The 20,598-nt window shown below is 42.5% G+C and overlaps 1 protein-coding gene across 3 annotated transcripts in view; it reads left to right on the top strand.

The window, feature by feature from the left end:
* Positions 1-20,598, top strand: part of LOC140210734 (cadherin-11-like) — a 262,075-nt gene that overhangs the window by 222,281 nt on the left and 19,196 nt on the right. For all 3 annotated transcript variants that reach the window (XM_072279966.1, XM_072279964.1, XM_072279965.1), the window contains 2 exons: positions 4,871-4,992; positions 5,929-6,034. In XM_072279966.1, coding sequence (XP_072136067.1) covers positions 4,871-4,992; positions 5,929-6,034 — 228 coding nt within the window. The remainder of the gene's footprint in view (positions 1-4,870; positions 4,993-5,928; positions 6,035-20,598) is intronic.

The raw sequence follows: 20,598 nt of genomic DNA, 5'->3' as shown, positions 1-20,598 counted from the left end.
CTTATGTAGATGAAGGATGTAAGTAATAAAGTCAGTTCAATTCAATTCATCCACAGAATTACCACTCACAGGGTGTTTTTTTTTGTTTTTTGCACACTGTCTATAATCTCTAGGGTCTGGTGGGCTTGAAAATCCCAGGAGATCAGCAGTTTCTGAGATACTTAAACCTCCCCCTTCTGACACCAACAAGCATTTCACAGTCAAAGTCACTTAAGAACACATTTTTCCTCATTCTGATGTTTGGTCTGAACAACAGCTGAACTTCTTGATCATGGTTTTTTTCAATGAGTTGTTGCCACATGACTGGCAGATTAGACAGTTACATTAATAAGCAGGTGTTAGATGGACCTAATAATGTGGCCACTGGGTGGATGTTCTAAATGGGTGTTCAATGGTCTGTGTAGATTTGGTTGGCTAAAGGACCTATGTCTATGTTGTACCTCTCTATGGGACTCATTTCTCTAAATTCTTAACCGAATTCTTGCTGAACAGGACAATGCTCTGAATTGGTGTTTCTTTAATTCTGCTGGTGTTGGAGCTGGCTGTTTAATTCTTAGATTAAACTGTCTAATTGTTATTTTCTTTGCAGTTTAACAATTACTTACCTGCTTGTATTTTAAGTAGTTCTTATATACATAGAACAGTTTCATTTGTGGTTATACAACATATAAATCTGGAAAGCTCTGGAAGCTTCTTTGTACTGCATTTATTTGAATAATGACCTTCACATAGGTTAACTCTTGCCTCTAAATTAGAATGGAATTTTTGTTATCTATGGGTATAAATGGTTGAAGACGAAGCAGTGCCACCTTCTTAGTATCTTAGTCTTTAAGCCTTCTGCTCCTGTTTCCTTTGCTCTAAGTGTTCTCACGTGGCCAAGTGGTTAAGGCATTCAACTAGCAACCTGCAGGTGGTGAGTTCGAGCCCCAGCGAAGGCAAAGTGTTGCGTCCTTGAGCAAGGCACTTAACCACACAGAGCTCTGCGACGACACTGGTGCCAAGCTGTATCGGCCCTTGTCCTTCCCTTGGACAACATCGGTGTCGTGGAGAGGGGAGACTTGCAGCATGGGCAACTGCCGGTCTTCAATACAAACTTGCCCAGGCCTGCGCCCTGCAGAATGAAGACTTTCCAGGCGCAGACCCATGGTCTCGGAAGACTAACGGATGCGTTATGAACACTTAACAAAACGTTTGTGAAGCATCAAGTTTTGTGCCTCCTTCCTGACTTCTGAACAAACCTCGGATGGGAAAAAAAACTTAGAATCCACTGGTAACAATCTTACAACAACCTTTATATGGGTGATCATTTAAATTTGAAACTTACTGCCTTAAACAAATCTCGGCAACAAGTACACTCACTGTCAACTATACTATTCTTAGTTAACTGTGGAATTGCTATTTCCAGCACTTTGATTAAGCTGAAAGGAGCTCAAACTGCACAGAAGTTTGGTTGGATTATTTATCAGAAAATTGAATCCTGTGAGTAAGATATACAAGGTCAAAGTCACTCATTTGACATCAAAGGTACAACACATCACTGTACAGATTTACTCCAACAGAATGTCACCTAGTGAGCATTTAATTCCACCAGCATTGATTGCCTGGCAATATTAACCAGCCAAACTCATTCTTCATAAGTACTGAAGGTAATCTCACATTTTGTTTGAACACTATCTGAGGTTACAGGGCAAGGGATCTAGGACTGAGATGAGGAGAGGTTTCTTCAATTAGAAGAACATAGAACAATACAATATCATAAAGGCCCTTCAGCCCATGATGTTATGCTGACCTTTTAACCTAAACCAAGTTTAATAAAACTCTTCCCTCCAACATGAGCTTCTATTTTTCTTTCATCAAGGAGTCTCTTAAATGCTCCTATTCTCCCTGCCTCCATCACCACCCTAGGCAACATGTTCCATTCACTCTGTACAAAAACATTCCTCTGACTCCCCCTCAATACCTTACTCCAATCAGCTTAAAATTCTGCTCTCTGTTATTACTTTACTTTATTATCGCTAAACAATTGATACTAGAATGTACAATCATTACAACGATATTTGATTCTGCGCTCCCCGCTCCCTGGATTACAAATATTAAATATTAAAAATTAGTAAATATTAAAAATGAAAGATTAGCCATTTATGCCCTGGGGAAAAAGACACAGGCTGTCCAATCTATCTATGCCTCTAATCATCCCCTACACTTCTATCAAGACACCTATCATTTCAAAAAGAAAAGCCTTAGCTCGCTCAACATTTCCTCATAACGCATGTTTCCTAGGTATCCTGGTAATTCTCCCCTACACCTTCTCTAAAGCTTCCAGACCTTTCCTATAATGATGTAACCAGAAGTGAACACAGTACTCCAAGTGTGGTCTCACCATGGTTTTACAGAGCTGCAACATAACCTCATGGCTCTTGAACTCAGTCCCCCAACTCATGAAGGCCAACACACCACAAGCCTCTTAACCACTATATAAAAATTGCATGGTTATTTTGACGTAACAATGGACTTGGACACCACACTGCTACACCGTCCTTCAAGCAAAGTCCTGTTCAAACATAGAGTGGGATTTTACCTCCAGTATCCTTACATTTCCACAGCATCGCTACCAAGACAGCAGTAGAATCAGCTGAGTCCAATTTTCATAGAGATCGGCAAAGTTTGGGAAATATTGCATGTTTTCTAAGCTGGTGCACAAAATTTTAATTGTGAGATTGTGGATCCAACTAAGGCCGGATGTCAACTGTATCTGATTGATCACGCAGTGAATCGATTGGTCCTCCAATGTGCGGAGGGATCTCTTTTATGGGTGAGGGCTTTTGAGTGTGCCTGTCTTTCACCTCGGCGTTTCCATTCATTTCCCCCACGCTGTAAGTTGCTCCCAGCGCACACTGTCACTAATGTGACTCAGTAAAAGTGTTCAGTCATACTACTCTGCTTTTGTTCTTGCGCTGCATGTTTGTAACAGGATGGAGCTCTGTATTGCAGGATTGCCACACTTGAAGGCAGACTGTTTTCCTGCTGCAGTGAAATCCCAGGATTCAGTGATGCCTCTCACCCCTTTGTTGTGTCAGAATGCCAGTAACAGAGCACTTTGTGTCCTTTGTGCATCAGTGGCAAGTATTCAGCCATCAGCCATATATACCATAGATCATATATTAATGATTTGATGTCAGAATCGGAATCAAGTTTATTATCACTGACATATATTGTGAAATTTGTTGTCTTGTGGCAGCAGTACAGCGCAAGACATAAAATACGATAAATTACAGTAAGAAATATATAAAAAATTAATAAGTACTGTAAAAAGAGAGCATAAAATGGTGATATCATGTTCATGGACTGTTCATAAATCTGATGCTGGAGGGCGGTAATCAGTTCCTGAAATGCTGTGTATGTATCTTCAGGCTTTTGTACCTCCTCCCTAATGGTAGTGATGAGAAGAGAGCATGTTCTAGGAGAACATTGAGATGGATGCCACCTTTCTGAGGCATCTCCTTTTGAAGATGTCCTCAATGCTGGTTGAGTTTACAACTTTCTGCAGCTTTTTCTATTCCTGTAGAGTGGCCCCTCCATACCAGGCAGTGATGCAACCAGTCAGAATGCTCTCCATGGTACATCGGTGGAAATTTGCTCGGGTCTTTGGTGACATACCAAATCTCCTCATGTCCCTAATCGAAAGGGGCACAATTTGAAAATCTGCAGATGACACAAAAGAGGAGAGATAGTGAACTGTGAGACTGTGAGGAAATACACACCAGCTTATGACATAGGCAGCAAGATGGCAGATGACATTAGTTACTAAGAAATGCAGTGTGTCATTTTGGGAGGAAAGAAATAAAAGAGATAAATACATTATATATGGGAGGTTGAAGATGTGTGTATGCTATTCATTGGAAGGGGCTTAACTGGCTGGAAAGATGGTTATAGAGTCATGAAGTCATTGAAAAGTACAGCATAGAAACAGGCTCTTCAGCCCATCTAATCCATGCAAGCTATTTAAACTGCCTACTTCCACTGACCTGCACTGGGACTATAGTCCTTCATACCCCTACCATCCATGTCCCTATCCAAACTTCTTTTAAACGTTGAAATCAAACTCATATGCACCACTTGCACTGGTAGCTCGTTCCACACTCTCATGACCCACTGAGTGAAGAAGTTTTCCCTCATGTTCCCCTTAAACTGTTCACCTTTCACCCTTAACCCATGACCTCTAGTTGTAGTCCCACCCAGCCTCAGTGGAAAAAGCCTGTATGCATTTACCCTAATTATACTCCTCAGAATTTTGTATAACTCTATCAAGTCTCCTCTCAGTTTTCTACATTCCAAGGAATAATGTCTAACCTACTCAATCTTTCCGTATAACTTAGGTCTTTCAAGCTTGGCAATATTCTTTCAAATTTTCTCTGTACTCTTTCAACTTTATTTACATCTTTCCTGTACGTAGGTGAACAAAACCACACACAATACTCCAAATTAGGCTTTGCTAATGTCCTATACAACTTCAACATAACATCCCATCTTCTGTACTCAATACTTTAATTTATGAAGGCCAATGTGCCACAAGGTTACAAAGCCTCTAGTATCCTGTGGGTTATAAATTGAGGCATTGAGTACAAGAACAAGGGACTTACAAGAAACCTTAATAAAATATTGGTTGAACCACAGCTGGAATCTTAGGTGCAGCACTTCAAGGAACATGGTTTTGAAGATGGTGTCGTAGAGATTTATTGGACTGATTCCAGAGATGAGAGGCTTTAGTTGAGGATCGATTGGAGCAGCTGGGGACGTTCTTCTTGGATCAGTTTTTTTCTCTGCCGGAATGTTGTTCGGTGCTATTAAGTCGAACTTGTTCTCCTTGCAGACAACCACGTTCACAAATCGCGTGCTCAGGTAGCCGTCAGAATCCGCGACATCAACGACAACGCACCGGAACTCGCAGAACCGTATGAGGTGGATATGTGTGAAAATGCAAATTCAGGAAAGGTGGGTGGCTTTCAGTAACCTCTTCTGACATTCTGCAGGATTGTTCCACAGAAAATATGGCAATGGAGTGAATGAGATAATGGAAAGTTAGTGGTTTCTTTGCGATTGTGGAATATATACAGTATCTCATAATGCTGGAATGCTACAGTGACTATTACTTACTTACTGCCTGTTACGGCAATTTTTGTTGATGTTTAGGGGAGCAATGAAGATCCTCCGTCTCTACCTGTTTAGAAGAATTCTTCATTGATGTTTCAGTAACAATTGTAGAGTTGTAAGCCCTGAGTTGAACCCCCAAACCTGGAGGACACAGTACCCTTTGTCCTCTACCCTTTGACCTGTTTGGCATGGGTGACCCTACCAAGAGCCAAAGCACAAAGCCCTGATTCCAGCCAGCATAGTTCTCCAGGTTACTGAGGCACGCAGGTCTCCAAGCCCTCCGAGTCCTTTTGGAGAAGTGGCCATTAACCCACCATGAATAGTAGAGGTGTGCAAGATGATTAGAGGCATAAACTGAGTGGACAGCCAGAACTTTTGTTTTCCCAGGGCGGAAATGGCTAACACAAGCGAGAATAATTTTATGGTGATTGGAGGAAAGTACGGTAGGGGAGGGATGTCAGAGGTAAGGTCTTCACATTCAGAGTCGTGGGTGCACGGTACATGCTGCCAGGGCTGGTGACAGAGACATGTACAATAAGAACATTTAAGACATAGGCACATATGTGGAAGTAAAATTGAGGGTTATGTAGGAGATCTTAAAGTAGATTAAAAGCTCAACACAACACTGAGGGCCTGTACTGTGCCATAATTGTCTATGTTCTATGTTAAAAAAGGTAAATCTTGTTAATTAGTTGTCTTCAGATGGGAACAGCCAATGTCCATTCATTGCAATTAATGAACATAGATTAAATCTTTTCTTTCTCTTCCCTATTGCAGCTCATTCGCACAATTAAGAGCATAGACAGAGATGAAAATGCCAATGGACCAAAGTTCTACTTTAGCATGGCACAAAATCAAAATTTTACAATAACACCGAGTGGTGGTAAGTGTTCTTTTTTTTTTGTCAACACTCTGTATAGTTTTGAAAAACATTCTTACTTGTTTCAGAGGATGATCATCCATCAGAACTTGACACCAAGTCATGTGAAGCAGTGGTAGTCAAATGATGACAAGTCTACCCAAAAGGACAGGTTTTAAGTTGCTCCATCAGAGGGAGAGAGTTGTAGACACAACCAGCTCTATCACGGGCACAAGCCTCCCAATCATTGACATCTCCAAGAGGTGGTGTCTCACAAAGGTGGCATCCATCATTAAGAACCCTCACCATCTTCTCATTGCTATCATCAGGGAGGAAATAGAGGAGCTTGAAGACACACGCTCAAATGTTTTAGGAACAGCTTCTTCCCCAATGTCATCAGATTTTTGAACCATCTATGAACCCATGAACACTACCTCACTATTCCTCTTTTGCACTATTATTTATTTGTTTATTATTGTAGCTTATGGTAATTTTTTTTGTCTTGCACTGTACTGCTGCCACAAAACATCAGATTTCACAGCATATGACAGAGATAATAAATATGATTTTGATTCTGGTTCAGAAGAAGCAGACAGCTTCAGGGTTGGTATTCCAGTGTAGGACCATGGGAGCTGAAGATGTTGCTTCTACTGTTGGTTTAGTGATTGTCTACAAGCTGGAACAATGTGGAACTGGAGGACCGTGGAAATATTGATGAGCTGTAGGCTGGAGGAGATTGCAGAGAAGCCAAGGTGTCATACCACAGGGTTGGGAATGAAGATGAGTGTTAAGAAGAGCTGCCAGATTAGGAGTCTGTGGGAAAGTGAATACCTTAACTGCTTTACCCCACTGAAATACTTTTAAACATAGAACATAGAACAGTCCAGTACAGGATAGGACATTCAGCCCACAATGTTGTGTCAAACTTTTAACCTACTCTAAGATCAATCTGACCCTTTCATTTTACATAACCCTCCACTGACCTATCATCCCATATGCTTGTCTAAGATTTTCTTGAATCTCCCCAGTGTATCTGCCTCTACCCCCATCCCTGGCAGCACATTCCATGCAACCACCACCCTCTGTGTATAAAAAAAACTGCCTCTGACATCCGCCCTATTCTTTTTTCCAATCATCATCAAATTATGCCCTCTTGTACTCTTGGAAACTGATTATTGGAAACGCAACCAGTTTATAGAAACATAGAAAACCTACAGCACAACACAGGCCCCTTCGGCCCACAATGCTGTGCTGAACATGTACCTACTTTAGAAATTACCTAAGGTACTATTAAGCTCCATGTACAATGCTCAGCAATTTCTCACAATGAACAGATGATTTCTGTATTTGATTGAAAATTAAGATAATAGAGTACACAGGGGACACAATAGACTGAAACCTGAAGCAACAAACAATTGGCTGGAGGTTGAGCAGCATCTGTGGGGAGAATGATCTGTTGACATCTTGAGTTGAAAACCCACACCACTTGTAATTATTCAACCTGAATCATTATCTTTCATTTTCCCCCACATAGGCTGGTCGACCCACTGAATACCTACAAAAAAATATTTGTTCATCCTGTACAACTATTGGAAAGATTTTGTCCTGATGAAGGGTCTCAGCCTGAAACGTCAGCTGTTACTCTTCTCCGTGATGCTGCCTGATTTGCCGAATTCCTCCAGCATTTTGTGCGTGTTGCTTTAGATTTCCATCTTCCGCAGAATTTCATGTGTTCATAAATATTTGGAACACTTGCCCTGCCTTGAAGCACAGATAAAAATTCCAAGGGTTTTCTTTCAATATTACTTCAGAAAACACACTTATTATTCTCCAAAGACAACTTCTCCAACATCATTGTTCCTCCTCAGTATTACATACTGGTATACCAACCTTGAACACTACCCCTTCATCATTCTCTCCTCATCAGTCCTGATGAAGGGTCTTGGTCCAAAGCATCGGCTTTATTGCTTTTGACTTATGGTGCCTGACTTGCTTTGTTCCTCCAACGTTTAGTAGGTGTCTCTCTACATCTGCCCTCTTACTCCACAAAATCCCCCCAAAATCAGAATCAGGTTTAATATCACTGGCATATGCCATCAAATATGCTGTTTTGTAGCAGCAGTACATTGCAATACATAATTTAAAAAACTAAATTACTATATATATATATATATATATATATATAGTGAGGTAGTCCACACTAGTTTATTATCCATTCAGAAATCTGATGGCAGAGAGGAAGAAGTTGCTTCTGAAGTGATGAGTGTGTGCCTTCAGGCTCCTATAACTCCTCCTCCATGGAAACAATGAGAAGACGGCATGTCCTGGGTGACCAGGGCCATTAATGATGGAAGCCGCCTTTTTCAGGCATCACTTTTTGAAGTTGTCCTCGGTGCTGGGGTGCCTAGTGCCCATGCTGAAGCTGGTGGAGCTTACAACTTTCTGTAGCTTTTAACAATCCTGTGAAGTGGCCCCTCCATACAAGACAATAATGCAGCCAGTTAGTATGCTCACCATGTACATCGGTAGAAATTTGCCTTTGGTAACGTACTTAGTCCTCAAACTCCAAAGGCAATATAGTGCTGTCTCTCTGACCAACTCCTCCCTCCATCTCATCCTCTTCTCTCTTCTCATTCCCTTCAACCTGAGCTATAAGGCCGTAAGTCCATAAGATATAGGAACAGAATTAGGCCATTTAGCCCATCGAGTCTGCTCCAACATTTCATCATGGCTGATCCAATTTTCCTGTCAGCCCCAGTCTTCTGCTTTCTCCCTGTATCCCTTCATGATGTGACCAATCCGGAATCTGTCAAACTCTGCCTTAAATATACATGGAGACTTGGCCTCCACAGTTGCATGTGGCAAAAAATTCCACCGATTCACCATTCTCTAGCTGAAGAAATTCCTCCTAATTTCTGTTCTAAAAGGACACCCCTCTATTCTGAAGCTGTGTCCTCTGGTCTTAGACTATCCAACCATAGCAAATGTCCTCTCCACCACCATTCACCATTCTATTGGTTTACATCAGGTCACCCTCATTCTTCTGAATTCTAGTGAATACAGGCCCAGAGCAATTAAACGCTCTTCATGTGACAAGCCATTCAATTCTGGAATCACTTTTGTGAATCTCCTTTGAACCCTCTCCCATTTCGGCACATCCTTTCAAATATAAGGGGCCCAAATCTGCTCACAATACTCCCAAGTGAAGCCTAACCAGTGCTTTATAAAGTTTCAACATTACATCTTGCTTTTATATTCTGGTCCTCTTGAAATGAATGCTAACATTGCATTTGCCTTTCTCACCACAAACTCAACCTGCAAATTAACCTTTAGGGAATCCTACACAATACCTTTGTGCCTCTGTCTTTTTTTTTGTATTTTCTCTTCATTTAGAAAATACTCAACACTTTCATTTCTTTCGCCAAAGTGCATGACCATACACTTCCCAACACTATATTCCATCTACCATTTCTTTGCCCATTCTCCTACTCTATGTCCTTCTGTCCGTCACCTCTCTACTTCCTGCAAACTATCTGCCCCTCCTCCTATCCGTATCATCTACAAACTTTGCAACATTTCTATCAATTTCATCATCTAAATCCTTGACATATAACATAAAAAGAATTGGTCTCCACACAAACTCCTATGGAATGCCACTCGTCACCAGCAGGCAGTCAGAAAAGGCTCCCTTTATTCCCCTCCTGACAATCAGCCACTGCTTTATCCATGCCTGAATCTTTCCTGTAATACCATGGGCTTGTAGCTTGTTAAGCAGTCTCATATGTGGCACCTTGACAAAGACCTTCTGAAAATCCAGGTACACAACATCCACTGATTCTCCTTTGTCTATCCTGCCTGTTACTTCTTCAAAGAATTCTGGTGGATTTGTCAGGCAAGATTTTCCCTTGAGGAAACCATGCAAACTTTCCAAATATTTATCATGTGCCTCCAAGTACCCTGAGACCTCATCCTTAATAATCGATTCTAACATCTTCCCAACTACTAAGGTCAGACTAACTACCCTATAATTTCATTTCTTCCAGCTCTCTCCCTTCATGAAGTGTGGAGTGACATTTGCAGTCTTCCGGAACCATTCCAGAATCCAACGATTCTTGAATGATCATTACTAATCCCTCCATGATCTCTTTAGCCACTTCTTTCAGAATCCTGGGGTTTGGGAATTGTATGGTCATACACTTTGGTGGAAGGTAGATAATGACTTATCTACCTTCAGACCTTTCAGTTTCCCAAGAACCTTCTTTCTAGTTATGATAACTTCAGAATCTTCTGTCTGGTTGACACTTTTTTATAAGTATACCAGGGCAAGAGTGTGATGAGTAGTTTTTATGGAAATTGTTGCCACAGGCTGCTGTGGAAACCAAGTCATTGGGTATAGATAAGGCAGTCATTGATAGATCCTTGATTAGTCAGGGCATGAAGGAACACAGGGAGAAGACAGGAAATTAGGACTGAGAGTGTAAATGTATCTGCCGTGATGAAATGGTGAAGCGGATGCAATGAGCCAAGTGGCCTAATTCTGCTCCTATGTCTTATGGTCTTATAATACAATTACAATGTTGAAAAGGCATTTGGAAAGGTACTTGAATTCTGTATTGTACAGTCTATGATCCTAAAATTGAGCAGAGTGTTGGATCTGTGATTGTGAATTAGTCACTCAGAGATCAGAGGTTTAAGATGGAAAAGTGCCTTTTATTCAAAACAGCAGACAGAGGGGACCTAGGTATCTCTTGGAAGAATCTCTCAGTACAATCTCAATCTCAATAAACGAGAAAAAAACCATTATGAATTTTTATACCATTAAAGGCAAAGGTAACAACAGGTGATTGAATATGATTTTGGTTGTTACAGAATACTGATTTTTCAGTGCTGACAAATAGTTACATCAAATTTCATTTTTTCAGTGGGAGCACATCACACCTGACAAAATGCCTCAAAATATTCAAACCCTTTTTCCTGAGATAAATTAACTCACATGGATGGTCTAAAAGCTACCGAGGACAGAAGCCCCTGACGATGAAGATGAGTGTATTGAAGGCTGGGTGTTGGGCATCACGGTACCGTAGCAGTTAGCACAACACTATTACAGCTCAGGGCATCAGGGTTCAGAGTTCAATCCAAGTGTCTTCTGTAAGGAGATTGTACCTCCTCCCCATGCAATGTGTTGTTTCCTCTGGGTCCCCTGGTTTCCTCTGACTGTCCAAAGTCATACCTGTTAATAGGTTAATCCATCATCAGCATCATCATTATGTGCCATGCCATATGACCTGGGCAGTCAAGGTGCCATGACTATGACTGCTCTTGGCAAAATTATCTACAGAAGTGGCTTGCCATTGCCTTCTTCAGGGCAATGTCTTTATAAGACAGGTGATGCCAGCCAAGATCAATACTCTTTGGTGGTTGCATAACCAGGGTTTGTGATTTGCACCAGTTGCTCCTACGACCATCCATCACCTGCAGACCAGTGGAGGGAAGGAGAGCCTTACACCTCCTTTAGTATCTCCACCCTGTCATCCAAGTAGGTTAATTGGTCATTGTAAATTGTCCTGTGATTAGGATCATGTTGAATAGGGGGTCGTTTTCTGTGTGGCTTGAAGGGCCTGAAGGGACTATTCTGCCCCATATCTCTAAATAAAATAAATAAGTAAATAAGCCTTCTGAGGACAAGAAACATGGTCTATAAATCTCCGAACTACTGATAAACAGAGCAAAGATACCTATGCTTGATGTTCTCAGTGACAAAACAATCAGACTGTTCTGGGGCCTTTCATGATCTCTGTCACGAATGTGTAAAAAAATCGAGCGGAAGGTGTCTAGAGCCTGCTTTGATGTAGGCCAATTAATACAGCACGCTGTTCTACACAGGCCTGATGCCATATCTCTCTATGGGCCCCCCTGCTGTAGGTTAGTATCTAGGCTCTGTAGATTGTTCTGCTTGTTTACAAAGCTGTCTTTTTAATTTGAGAACTGAGCACTCTGTTTAATTTACATTTGAAAAGATTTTTTTGAAGGTTGGTGCTTACTTGTATTAATACACACTCGGCCTCATGACAGCTGAAGGATGTCCCGTGTCTAAAAATACCTAACAGTTGTTGGGTGCAATTTAATCAGAATCAAGTTTATCATCACTGTCTTATAGGATGTGAAATTTGCTGTTTTGAGTAGGAGTAATGGTGGGGAGGGTTGAACATTGAAGGGTTATGTACTGTGTAGGAATGGTTAGATTGATTGTGGAGTAGGTTATATAGGTTGGCATAACATTGTGGACCGAAGGGCTGGTACTGTTATGTGTTCTATGCTCCCTGTGATTGACCATACCATACATGAAGCAAAACAACAACTCAGTTGGGGATAATCAGGACCAAAGAACCTGGTTCAATTTCCTGATCAGCAAGAATTCCAGTGGAGGTGTTAGGGGATACTTCAAAACATTTGCAAAACAGTTTTATGTGTGGATATTGGTTTTGTGTTGGATATTCACTTTCCAGGGCCCCAGAGGCTTATTACTAACCTCAGCTTTCTACTACAGCTGCAGTGACCTTCCTACAGCGTCAGAGTTTTTGATGATAAAGTTAAACTTTTAAGAAATATACCTTGTTTGGCTTTTTATTGTAAATGTGAACCAGTGTCCAGTTCTTAACTGCAACTTGTGGGCAGCAATCAGTTAGAAGTTGGAGGCACAGTGAATTGAATCAGAACAAGGTGAAACAATAACCATGCAGAATAAAGTATAAAAGATACCAGGATTGTAGGACATGCAAATGATGAGGTCCAAGATCATAACAAGATAGCTAGTGAGGCTAGGAATCCATCTTATCACACAGAGGGCCCTTCCAAGATAACAGTGGGATAAGAACTGTCCTTGATGCGTGCTTTCAGGCCATTGTATCTTCTGCCCAATGGGAGACAGTAGAATCAGAATCAAGTTTAATATCACTGGCATATGTTGAGAAATCTGATGTTTGCAACAGTAGTACATTGCAATACATAATAATTAAGTCTATAAATTACAATAAGAATTATACAATCCATTGCAAAAGTTTTAGGCACATGTATGTAGCTAGGATGCCTAGGTTTGCACAGTCTGTATTTGACAATGTGGACTGGAGAACAGGTTTCTAAATCTAGCGGAAGCAAAGGGTGTTGGGAATAGCAAGGGTGGAGCACCGCGGTGTGGTACAGGTGGCAGGGAAGGAGTGCTGGGGTGTGGGTTGGTGTGGGTGCAGTCACACCCAGCCCTGAAACACCAGGAAAAGTCATTGGATTCCAAACAATTGATTTATTGATCATTACAGATTGTCTCTCTGGTGCTTCCCACTCCCTCCTCTTTCCCTTCCCCTTTTCCCAACCATGATTCCACTCTCCCTGCTCCCTTCTCACTCTCAGTGCACAATAGAGACCCGTAGCAGAATCAGGATTATCATCGCTCATACATGTCATGAAATATGTTTTTTTTTGCAGCAGTACAGTTCAATACATAAACTTACTACAGAAATGTGCAGACGTCTGGGGCACCATAGCTATGTATACCGTATGTGCCTAAGTAGTGCAAAAAAAAGTAATGAGGTAGTTTAAAGAGTTTGTTGTCCATTCAGAAAACTGATGGCAGAGGGGTATAGAAGCTGTTCCTGAAACACTGGTGTGTGTCTTCAGGCTCCTGTGTCTCCTCTTTGAAGCTAGCAATGAGGAGGGCATGTCCTCATGAGTGATAAGGGTCTAAATGATGGATGCCGCCTTTTTGAGGCATCACCTTTTGAAGGTGTCCTCAATGCTGGGGTGCCGGTGCCCACGATGGAGCTGGGTGGGCTTGGAACTTTCTGCAACTTTTTCCAGTCCTGTGCAGTGCCCCGCCACACCAGACGGTGATGCAATAGAGAATGTCCATGGTTCAGTGTACAACAATTTCCAGGGTATCATTTGCCCTATCAAACTCCTCTAAAATTTGGGTCACCTCTTGACGACTGTATCCCCAGGAGTATGCAAGTGGGTCATCCTTCACAGTTCTCACTAGTGTGCGGCACTCCATTGCGATCAGGAGTTAATAACACTCACAACACACTGGAGAAACTCAGCAGGTCGGGCAGCATTCATGGAAACGGTCAGTCAATGTTTTGGGCTGGAACCCTTCGTCAGGACTGTAGGGGGAAGGGGCAGAGGCCTTATAAAGAAGGTGAGGAGAGAGTGGGAAGGAGAAGGCTGGTAGGTTCCAGGTGAAAAACCAGTAAGGGGAAAGATAAAGGAGTGGGGGAGGGGAAGCAGGGAGGTGTAGGCAGGAAAGGTGAAGAGGGAATAGGGGAAAGCACAATGGGTAGTAGAAGGAGGCGGAACCAGGAGGGAGCTGATAGGCAGCAGGGGGAGGGAGCAGAGTGAAATAGGAATAGGGGAAGGGAGGGGCAAGGAATTACCGGAATTTGGAGAATTCAATGTTCATAGTAAGGGGTGGAGACTACCCAAATGGTATATCAGGTGTTACTTCTCCAACCTGAGTTTAGCCTCATCATGGCAGTAGAGGAGGCCATGTATGGACATATCTGAATGGGAATGTGAAGCAGAGTTGAAGTGAGTGGCAACTGGGAGATCCTGTCTGTGGTGGTGGACGGAGCGGAGGTGCTCGACGAAGCGGTCCCTCAACCTGCATCGGGTTTCACCAACGTAGAGGAGGCCTCACCACGAGCATCGGATGCAATAGATGACCCCAACAGACTCACAAGTGAAGTGTTGTCTCACCTGGAAGGTTTAATAAGATTATAATGACACTCATTTGGAATTGCCAGCCTTGTGGGTATCTGATAGAAGATTCCCAATCAATAGGAGACAATCAAGACAACAGCATTTGGCATCATAGAGCACTGTGGTGATGAAACAGGCCTTTCAGTCCATCTAGTCAATGCTGACCTTTTATTCTGCCTAGTCCAGTGGACCATAGCCCTCCATACCTCTCCCATCCTTGTGGAGGTTAATATGTTCTTTATTAGTAAGGGAGAAAACAGGAGAATGGGGTTAGGAGAGGCAGAAACAATGGGATGAATTGCCTAAACCTTCTCCTTTGTCTTATGGTCTTATGGTCTAATGGGTGGTGAGCAGTGTACAGCTTCTGAAAAGCACACAGAGTAAACCCACACAGTCAGAATCAGAATCAGGTTTAGTATCACCGGTGTATGTCAGGATGCTGTTCATCGACTATAGCTCAGTTTTTAATACCATCATTCCCACAATCCTGATTGAGAAGTTGCAGAAACTGGGCCTCAGTACCTCCCTCTGCAATTGGATCCTCAACTTCCTAACCGGAAGACCACAATCTGTGTAGGTTGGTGATAACATCTCCTCCTCGATGACAATCAACACTGGTGCACCTCAGGGGTGTGTGCTTAGCCCACTGCTCTACTCTGTCTATACTCATGACTGTGTGGCTAGGCATAGCTCAAATACCATCTGCTGATGATACAACCATTGTTGGTAGAATCTCAGATGGTGATGAAAGGGCATACAGGAGTGAGATATGCCAACTAGTGGAATGGTGTCACAGCAACAACCTGTCATTCAACATCAGAAAGATGAAAGAGCTGATTGTGGACTTCAGGAAGGGTAAGACAAAGGAGCACATACCAATCCTCATAGAGGGATCAGAAGTGGACAGAGTGAGCAGTTTCAAGTTCCTGAGTGTCAAGATCTCTGAGGATCTAAGCTGGTCCCAATATATCAATGCAGTTATAAAGAAGACAAGACAGCGGCTATACTTCATTAGGAGTTTGAAGAGATTTGGTATTTCAACAAATACACTCAAAATCTTCTATAGATGTATCGTGGAGAGCATTCTGACAGGCTGCATCACTGTCTGGTGTGGAGAGGCTACTGCACAGGACCAAAAGAAGCTGCAAAGGGTTGTAAATTTAGTTGGCTCCAACTTGGGTACTAGCATACAAAGTACTCAGGACATCTTTAGGGAGCGGTGTCTCAGAAAGTCAGCATCCATTATTAAGGCCCCCCAGCACCCAGGACATGCCCTTTTCTCACTGTTACCATCTGGTAGGAGGTACAGAAGCCTGAAGGCACACACTCAGCGATTCAGGAACAGCTTCTTCCCCTCTGCCATCTGATTCCTCAATGGACATTGAACCCTTGAACACTACCTCACTTTTTAAATATATATTTCTGTTTTTTTGTACAATTTTAATCTATTTAATGTATGTATAGTGTACTTGATTGATTGATTTTTTTGTTCTATATTATGTATTACATTGAACTGCAGCTACTAAGTTAACAAATTTTACAACACATGCTGGTGTTAATAAACCTGATTCAGATTCTGATCTGTATGTTGTGAAATTTGCTGTTACATGGCAGCAGAACATTGCAATACATAATGATAGAAACTGTAAATTACAGTAAGTATATATATATTTTTTACAAACGTTTGTAAATGCAAAATTAAATTAGTAGTGCAAAAAGAGAACAAAAAAAGGAAAAAGTAGTGAGATAGTATTCATGGGTTCAATGTCCATTTAGAAATCAGATGGCAGAGGGGAAGGAGCTGATCCTGAATTGTTGAGTGTGTGATTTCAAGCTCCTGCACCTCCTTTCTGATGGTAGCATTGAGAAGAGAGCATGACCTGGGGCTGACAGGGGTCCTTAATGATGAACACCACCTTTCTGAGGCATCACTCATTGAAGATATTTTGGATGTTCGGGAGTCTAATGATCATGATGGAGCTGACTGAGTTCACAACTTTCTGCAGCGGAGAACGTGCAAACTTCTTACAGATGGCACTGGAATTGAACTCCAAACTCCCAACACTTCAAGCTGTAATAGAATTGCACTGACTGCTATGCTACCATGGCTCCCTGTCCGTCATAATGGAACAGGGAATTGAGGTACCTGCAGAGAGAGCTGTTGTAATTCATCAGTGCTAGACCCATATCTTTAAGCACTCCAGGAACTGCAGGAATGGAAAGACAACTTGTGAAAGGTGATTTACATGTCAGTATTGGGAGACACAAGAGATTCTTCAGATGCCAAAAGTCTTGGGCAACACACAGAAAATGCTGGAGGAGCTTAGCAGGTCAGGCAACATCTATGAAATGAAATAAATAGACAGCCTTTCATGACCAGACCTTTCTACATTTCTCTCAAATGTTGAAAGCTACCCTACATCCACCACTTCTGCTGGTAGCTCATTCCACACTTGCACCACCCATTGAGTGAAGAAGTTCCCCCTCAGGTTTCCATTAAATATTTCACCTTTCACCCTTAACCTATTACCTCTAATTCTTGTTCCATCCAACCTCAGTGATAAAGCCTGCTTGTATTTACCCTATCCATCTTCATCACCATCACCATTATGTGCCATATCGTTTGACATGGGCCATCATGGTCTTTGATCATGAGTGCTCTTGGCAAATTTTTCTACCAAAGTGGTTTGCCATTGCCTTCCTCTGGGCAGTGTCTTTATAAGACAGGTGACTCCAACTATTATCAATCTTCTTCAGAGATTGTTTGTCTGGCATCAGTGGTCTCATAACTGGGGCTTGTGATCTGCACCAGCTGCTCATACAACCATCCCCCACCTGCTCCCATGGCTTCACGTGACCCTAGTCAGTGGGGATAAGCTGCTACTACACCTTGTCCGCAGGTACTAGAAGAGGGAAGGAGTGCCTTAGACCAGTGGTCCCCAACCTCCTGGCCGCGGACCGATACTTGATTACATAGAATGCAGCAGTGCAGCTGTAGCAGAACACACCCAGCACATCTTTAAGAAAAAAGCCGAAATAAACAAGTTAATTAATTAGGTGCCGCCCGGCATGTAAATGTCGGCAATCGCCTCTGATCTGAGGCCGACATTTATGTGCTGGGCAGCACCTAATTAATTAGCTTGTTTATTTCGGCTTTTTTCTTAAAGATGTGCTGGGTACGTTCTGGCTACCGCTGCACCGCTGCATTCTTCGCAGCCCTGTATCGGTCCACGGCCTGGAGGTTGGGGACCTCTGCCTTAGACCTCCTTTAGTAGGGATGTATCTCCACCCCGTCACCCAAACCCTATTTGTACCCCTGATATTTTTGAATACCTCCATCAAATCACCCTCATTCTCCTACACTCTAGGCAAAAAAGTCCTCACCAATTCTATCTTTTCCAATAACTCAGGTCCCCAAATTCTGGTAAACACCATTGTAAATTTTCTCTGGACTCTCTCAATCTTATTGATTTTGTTCCTATAGGAGGTGACCAGAACTGCACACAGTACTCCAAGCCTGGCCTCACCAACATCTTATTCAGTGCACAATGTTGAGCCAAACTAATTTAGCTTGTCAGTAAATGCCAAGCTAAAAGTCCCCTTAAAAAAGATAGTTGTGGGCATGGTGGATCAGAAGAGAGGGAGCGGCACTGTTAATCAGGGATAATATCACAGTTTCACTCACAGAGGCATGATAAAGGGCTCATCCACTGTGGAGATATGGGTAGAACACAAAGAATTAGGAAAGGTGAATGACTCTGATGGTTTGCTTGTCAGGAGCTATGGAGGTTGAGGGGGGATAACATTCAAGACTATAAAATTACAAGAGGCATAGATAATGTAGACAGCGGGTATGTTTATCTCCAGAGTCGAAATATCTAAAATCTCAAGGACATTCATTGAAAGCGAAGCAGAAAAATTTATAAAAAGTTTCCATATTGAATAGATTAGCCGGGGTTTCAAAGGTTTAAAAGGTACATTTAATGTCAGAGAAATGTATACAATATACATCCCGAAATGCTTTTCCTTCGCAACCATCCACAAAAAACAGAGGACTGCCCCAAAGAATGAATGACAGTTAAATGTTAGAACCCCTAATTCCCTCTCAGCTCCCCTCCCTCTCGCGTGTAAGCGACAGCGAGCAACGATCCCCCTCCCCCCACCGGCAAAAAAAAGCATCAGCACCTGCCGCCGTGAACTCAAGCGTGAGCAAAGAAACAGCAAAGACACAGACTTGCAGTACCCCAAGAACTACATGTTCGCCCAGGATTTGACATACCACGGGCTCGCTCTCTCCCTAATGAGGGAGAAAGAGATGTCTCCATTTCACAGCAAGAGGGGAGACATAACAAACAACTCCATAGCCAATCCCTGATGCACGTTGGTACTGGGGAGAAATTGATAGGCTGTGGTGAGTCTTGGTGATAATGACCAACCACTGATCCATAGTGTGGACATGGGTTTCCTTCCCACATGTGAGAGTTGGCTTGTATCGCAGCCTTAATATCCCTAAGCACTTCCTATTCCCTGAACTGATCTCCGTACATATTCCACACTACCAGCTTTATGCCAATTTGTCCAACTCCTGCATTCCATTCACTCTGGTCACTCTTGTATAGATACCATGCTCTCTGATTCATCACTTTCCACAACCTATTCCCTCTAATACACTGCCACCCACATACCACTCCACATTCATATCCCACTCCCATCCACACCTCACTCCCATCCACACCTCACTCCCATCCACATCTCACTCCCATCCATATCCCATTCCATCCACATCCTATTACACATTCACATCCACATCCCACTTTCACCCACATCTCCCTGATCTACATCCCATTCCCATCCCATTCCCATCCCCATCCACATCCCACTCTCATCTATATCTGAATCCCATCCTCATCCCTCTCCCAGCCACATCCTTATTCCTTCTGATTCACTCCCATAATAATTCTCACTCTTCCCCAATCACTGCCATCTACATCCCCCTCTCTCTTGTCCTGCTTCAATTATATCTCCCTCGCTGCCTGGCACGATCTCTCATTAGTGTTCCAGTGCCAGACGGCCAGGGGCTTTCATGAAGCTTTAATATCCAAAGCTATCACTAAACTTGTAACAAACCTACCATTCTAACAGTCCTCATTTCTGCCTTCTCCATATTAATAGCTACACAAGGAGATGACATATCATAGCAGTGTAAGAATGGTGACATTTTCTGCCCTTATTAAATAGCTTATTGCATTATACATGTTGCTTGACTGAAGATCACATTGGGCATATGAGTTGAAAGTTAATGAGATGCCTTCAAACTGTGCGAGATTCATTCACCTCCTCCTCCTGATGAATATTTATTCAAATGCTTTATAAAAAATATTTTAAGTCTGGCAGAAAAATAGCTGTGTAAGTACATCTAAACCCGGGAATCATTTCTTCTGGAACTCAAATAACGTTTGACAGGCAAACAGTGCAGAGGGAAAACATGCAAGATCAGTAGGGTGTGTTAGAAAGGTGCCTTGGCACTTCAGGGTTCGGTGTGGCTGGTCCTCTGAAGATCACTGTGATCTTTCTGTAAAGGGAAAGACTGTGACCTAACTTTGTGACTATGCAAGGGGCTGATCTGGCCAAGTTATTCTCACAGATGTGCAAAGCTCAGACAACAATATAAAACACAATGGTGACTCAGTCCTTGCAGGTCTGTTTGCCACAGAATTACAGTCATGCAACAGGGAATCAGGCCTTTTGGCCCAACTCAACCATACTGACCAGGATGTCTACCTAAACTAGTCCCATTTGGTTTGACCCATATGCCTCAAGGCCTTTCTTTCCCATGTACA

Source organism: Mobula birostris, chromosome 15 (assembly GCF_030028105.1).
Source record: "Mobula birostris isolate sMobBir1 chromosome 15, sMobBir1.hap1, whole genome shotgun sequence".
Taxonomy (NCBI): Eukaryota; Metazoa; Chordata; class Chondrichthyes; order Myliobatiformes; family Myliobatidae; genus Mobula; species Mobula birostris.
This window is presented reverse-complemented; position numbering and strand designations above follow the sequence as displayed.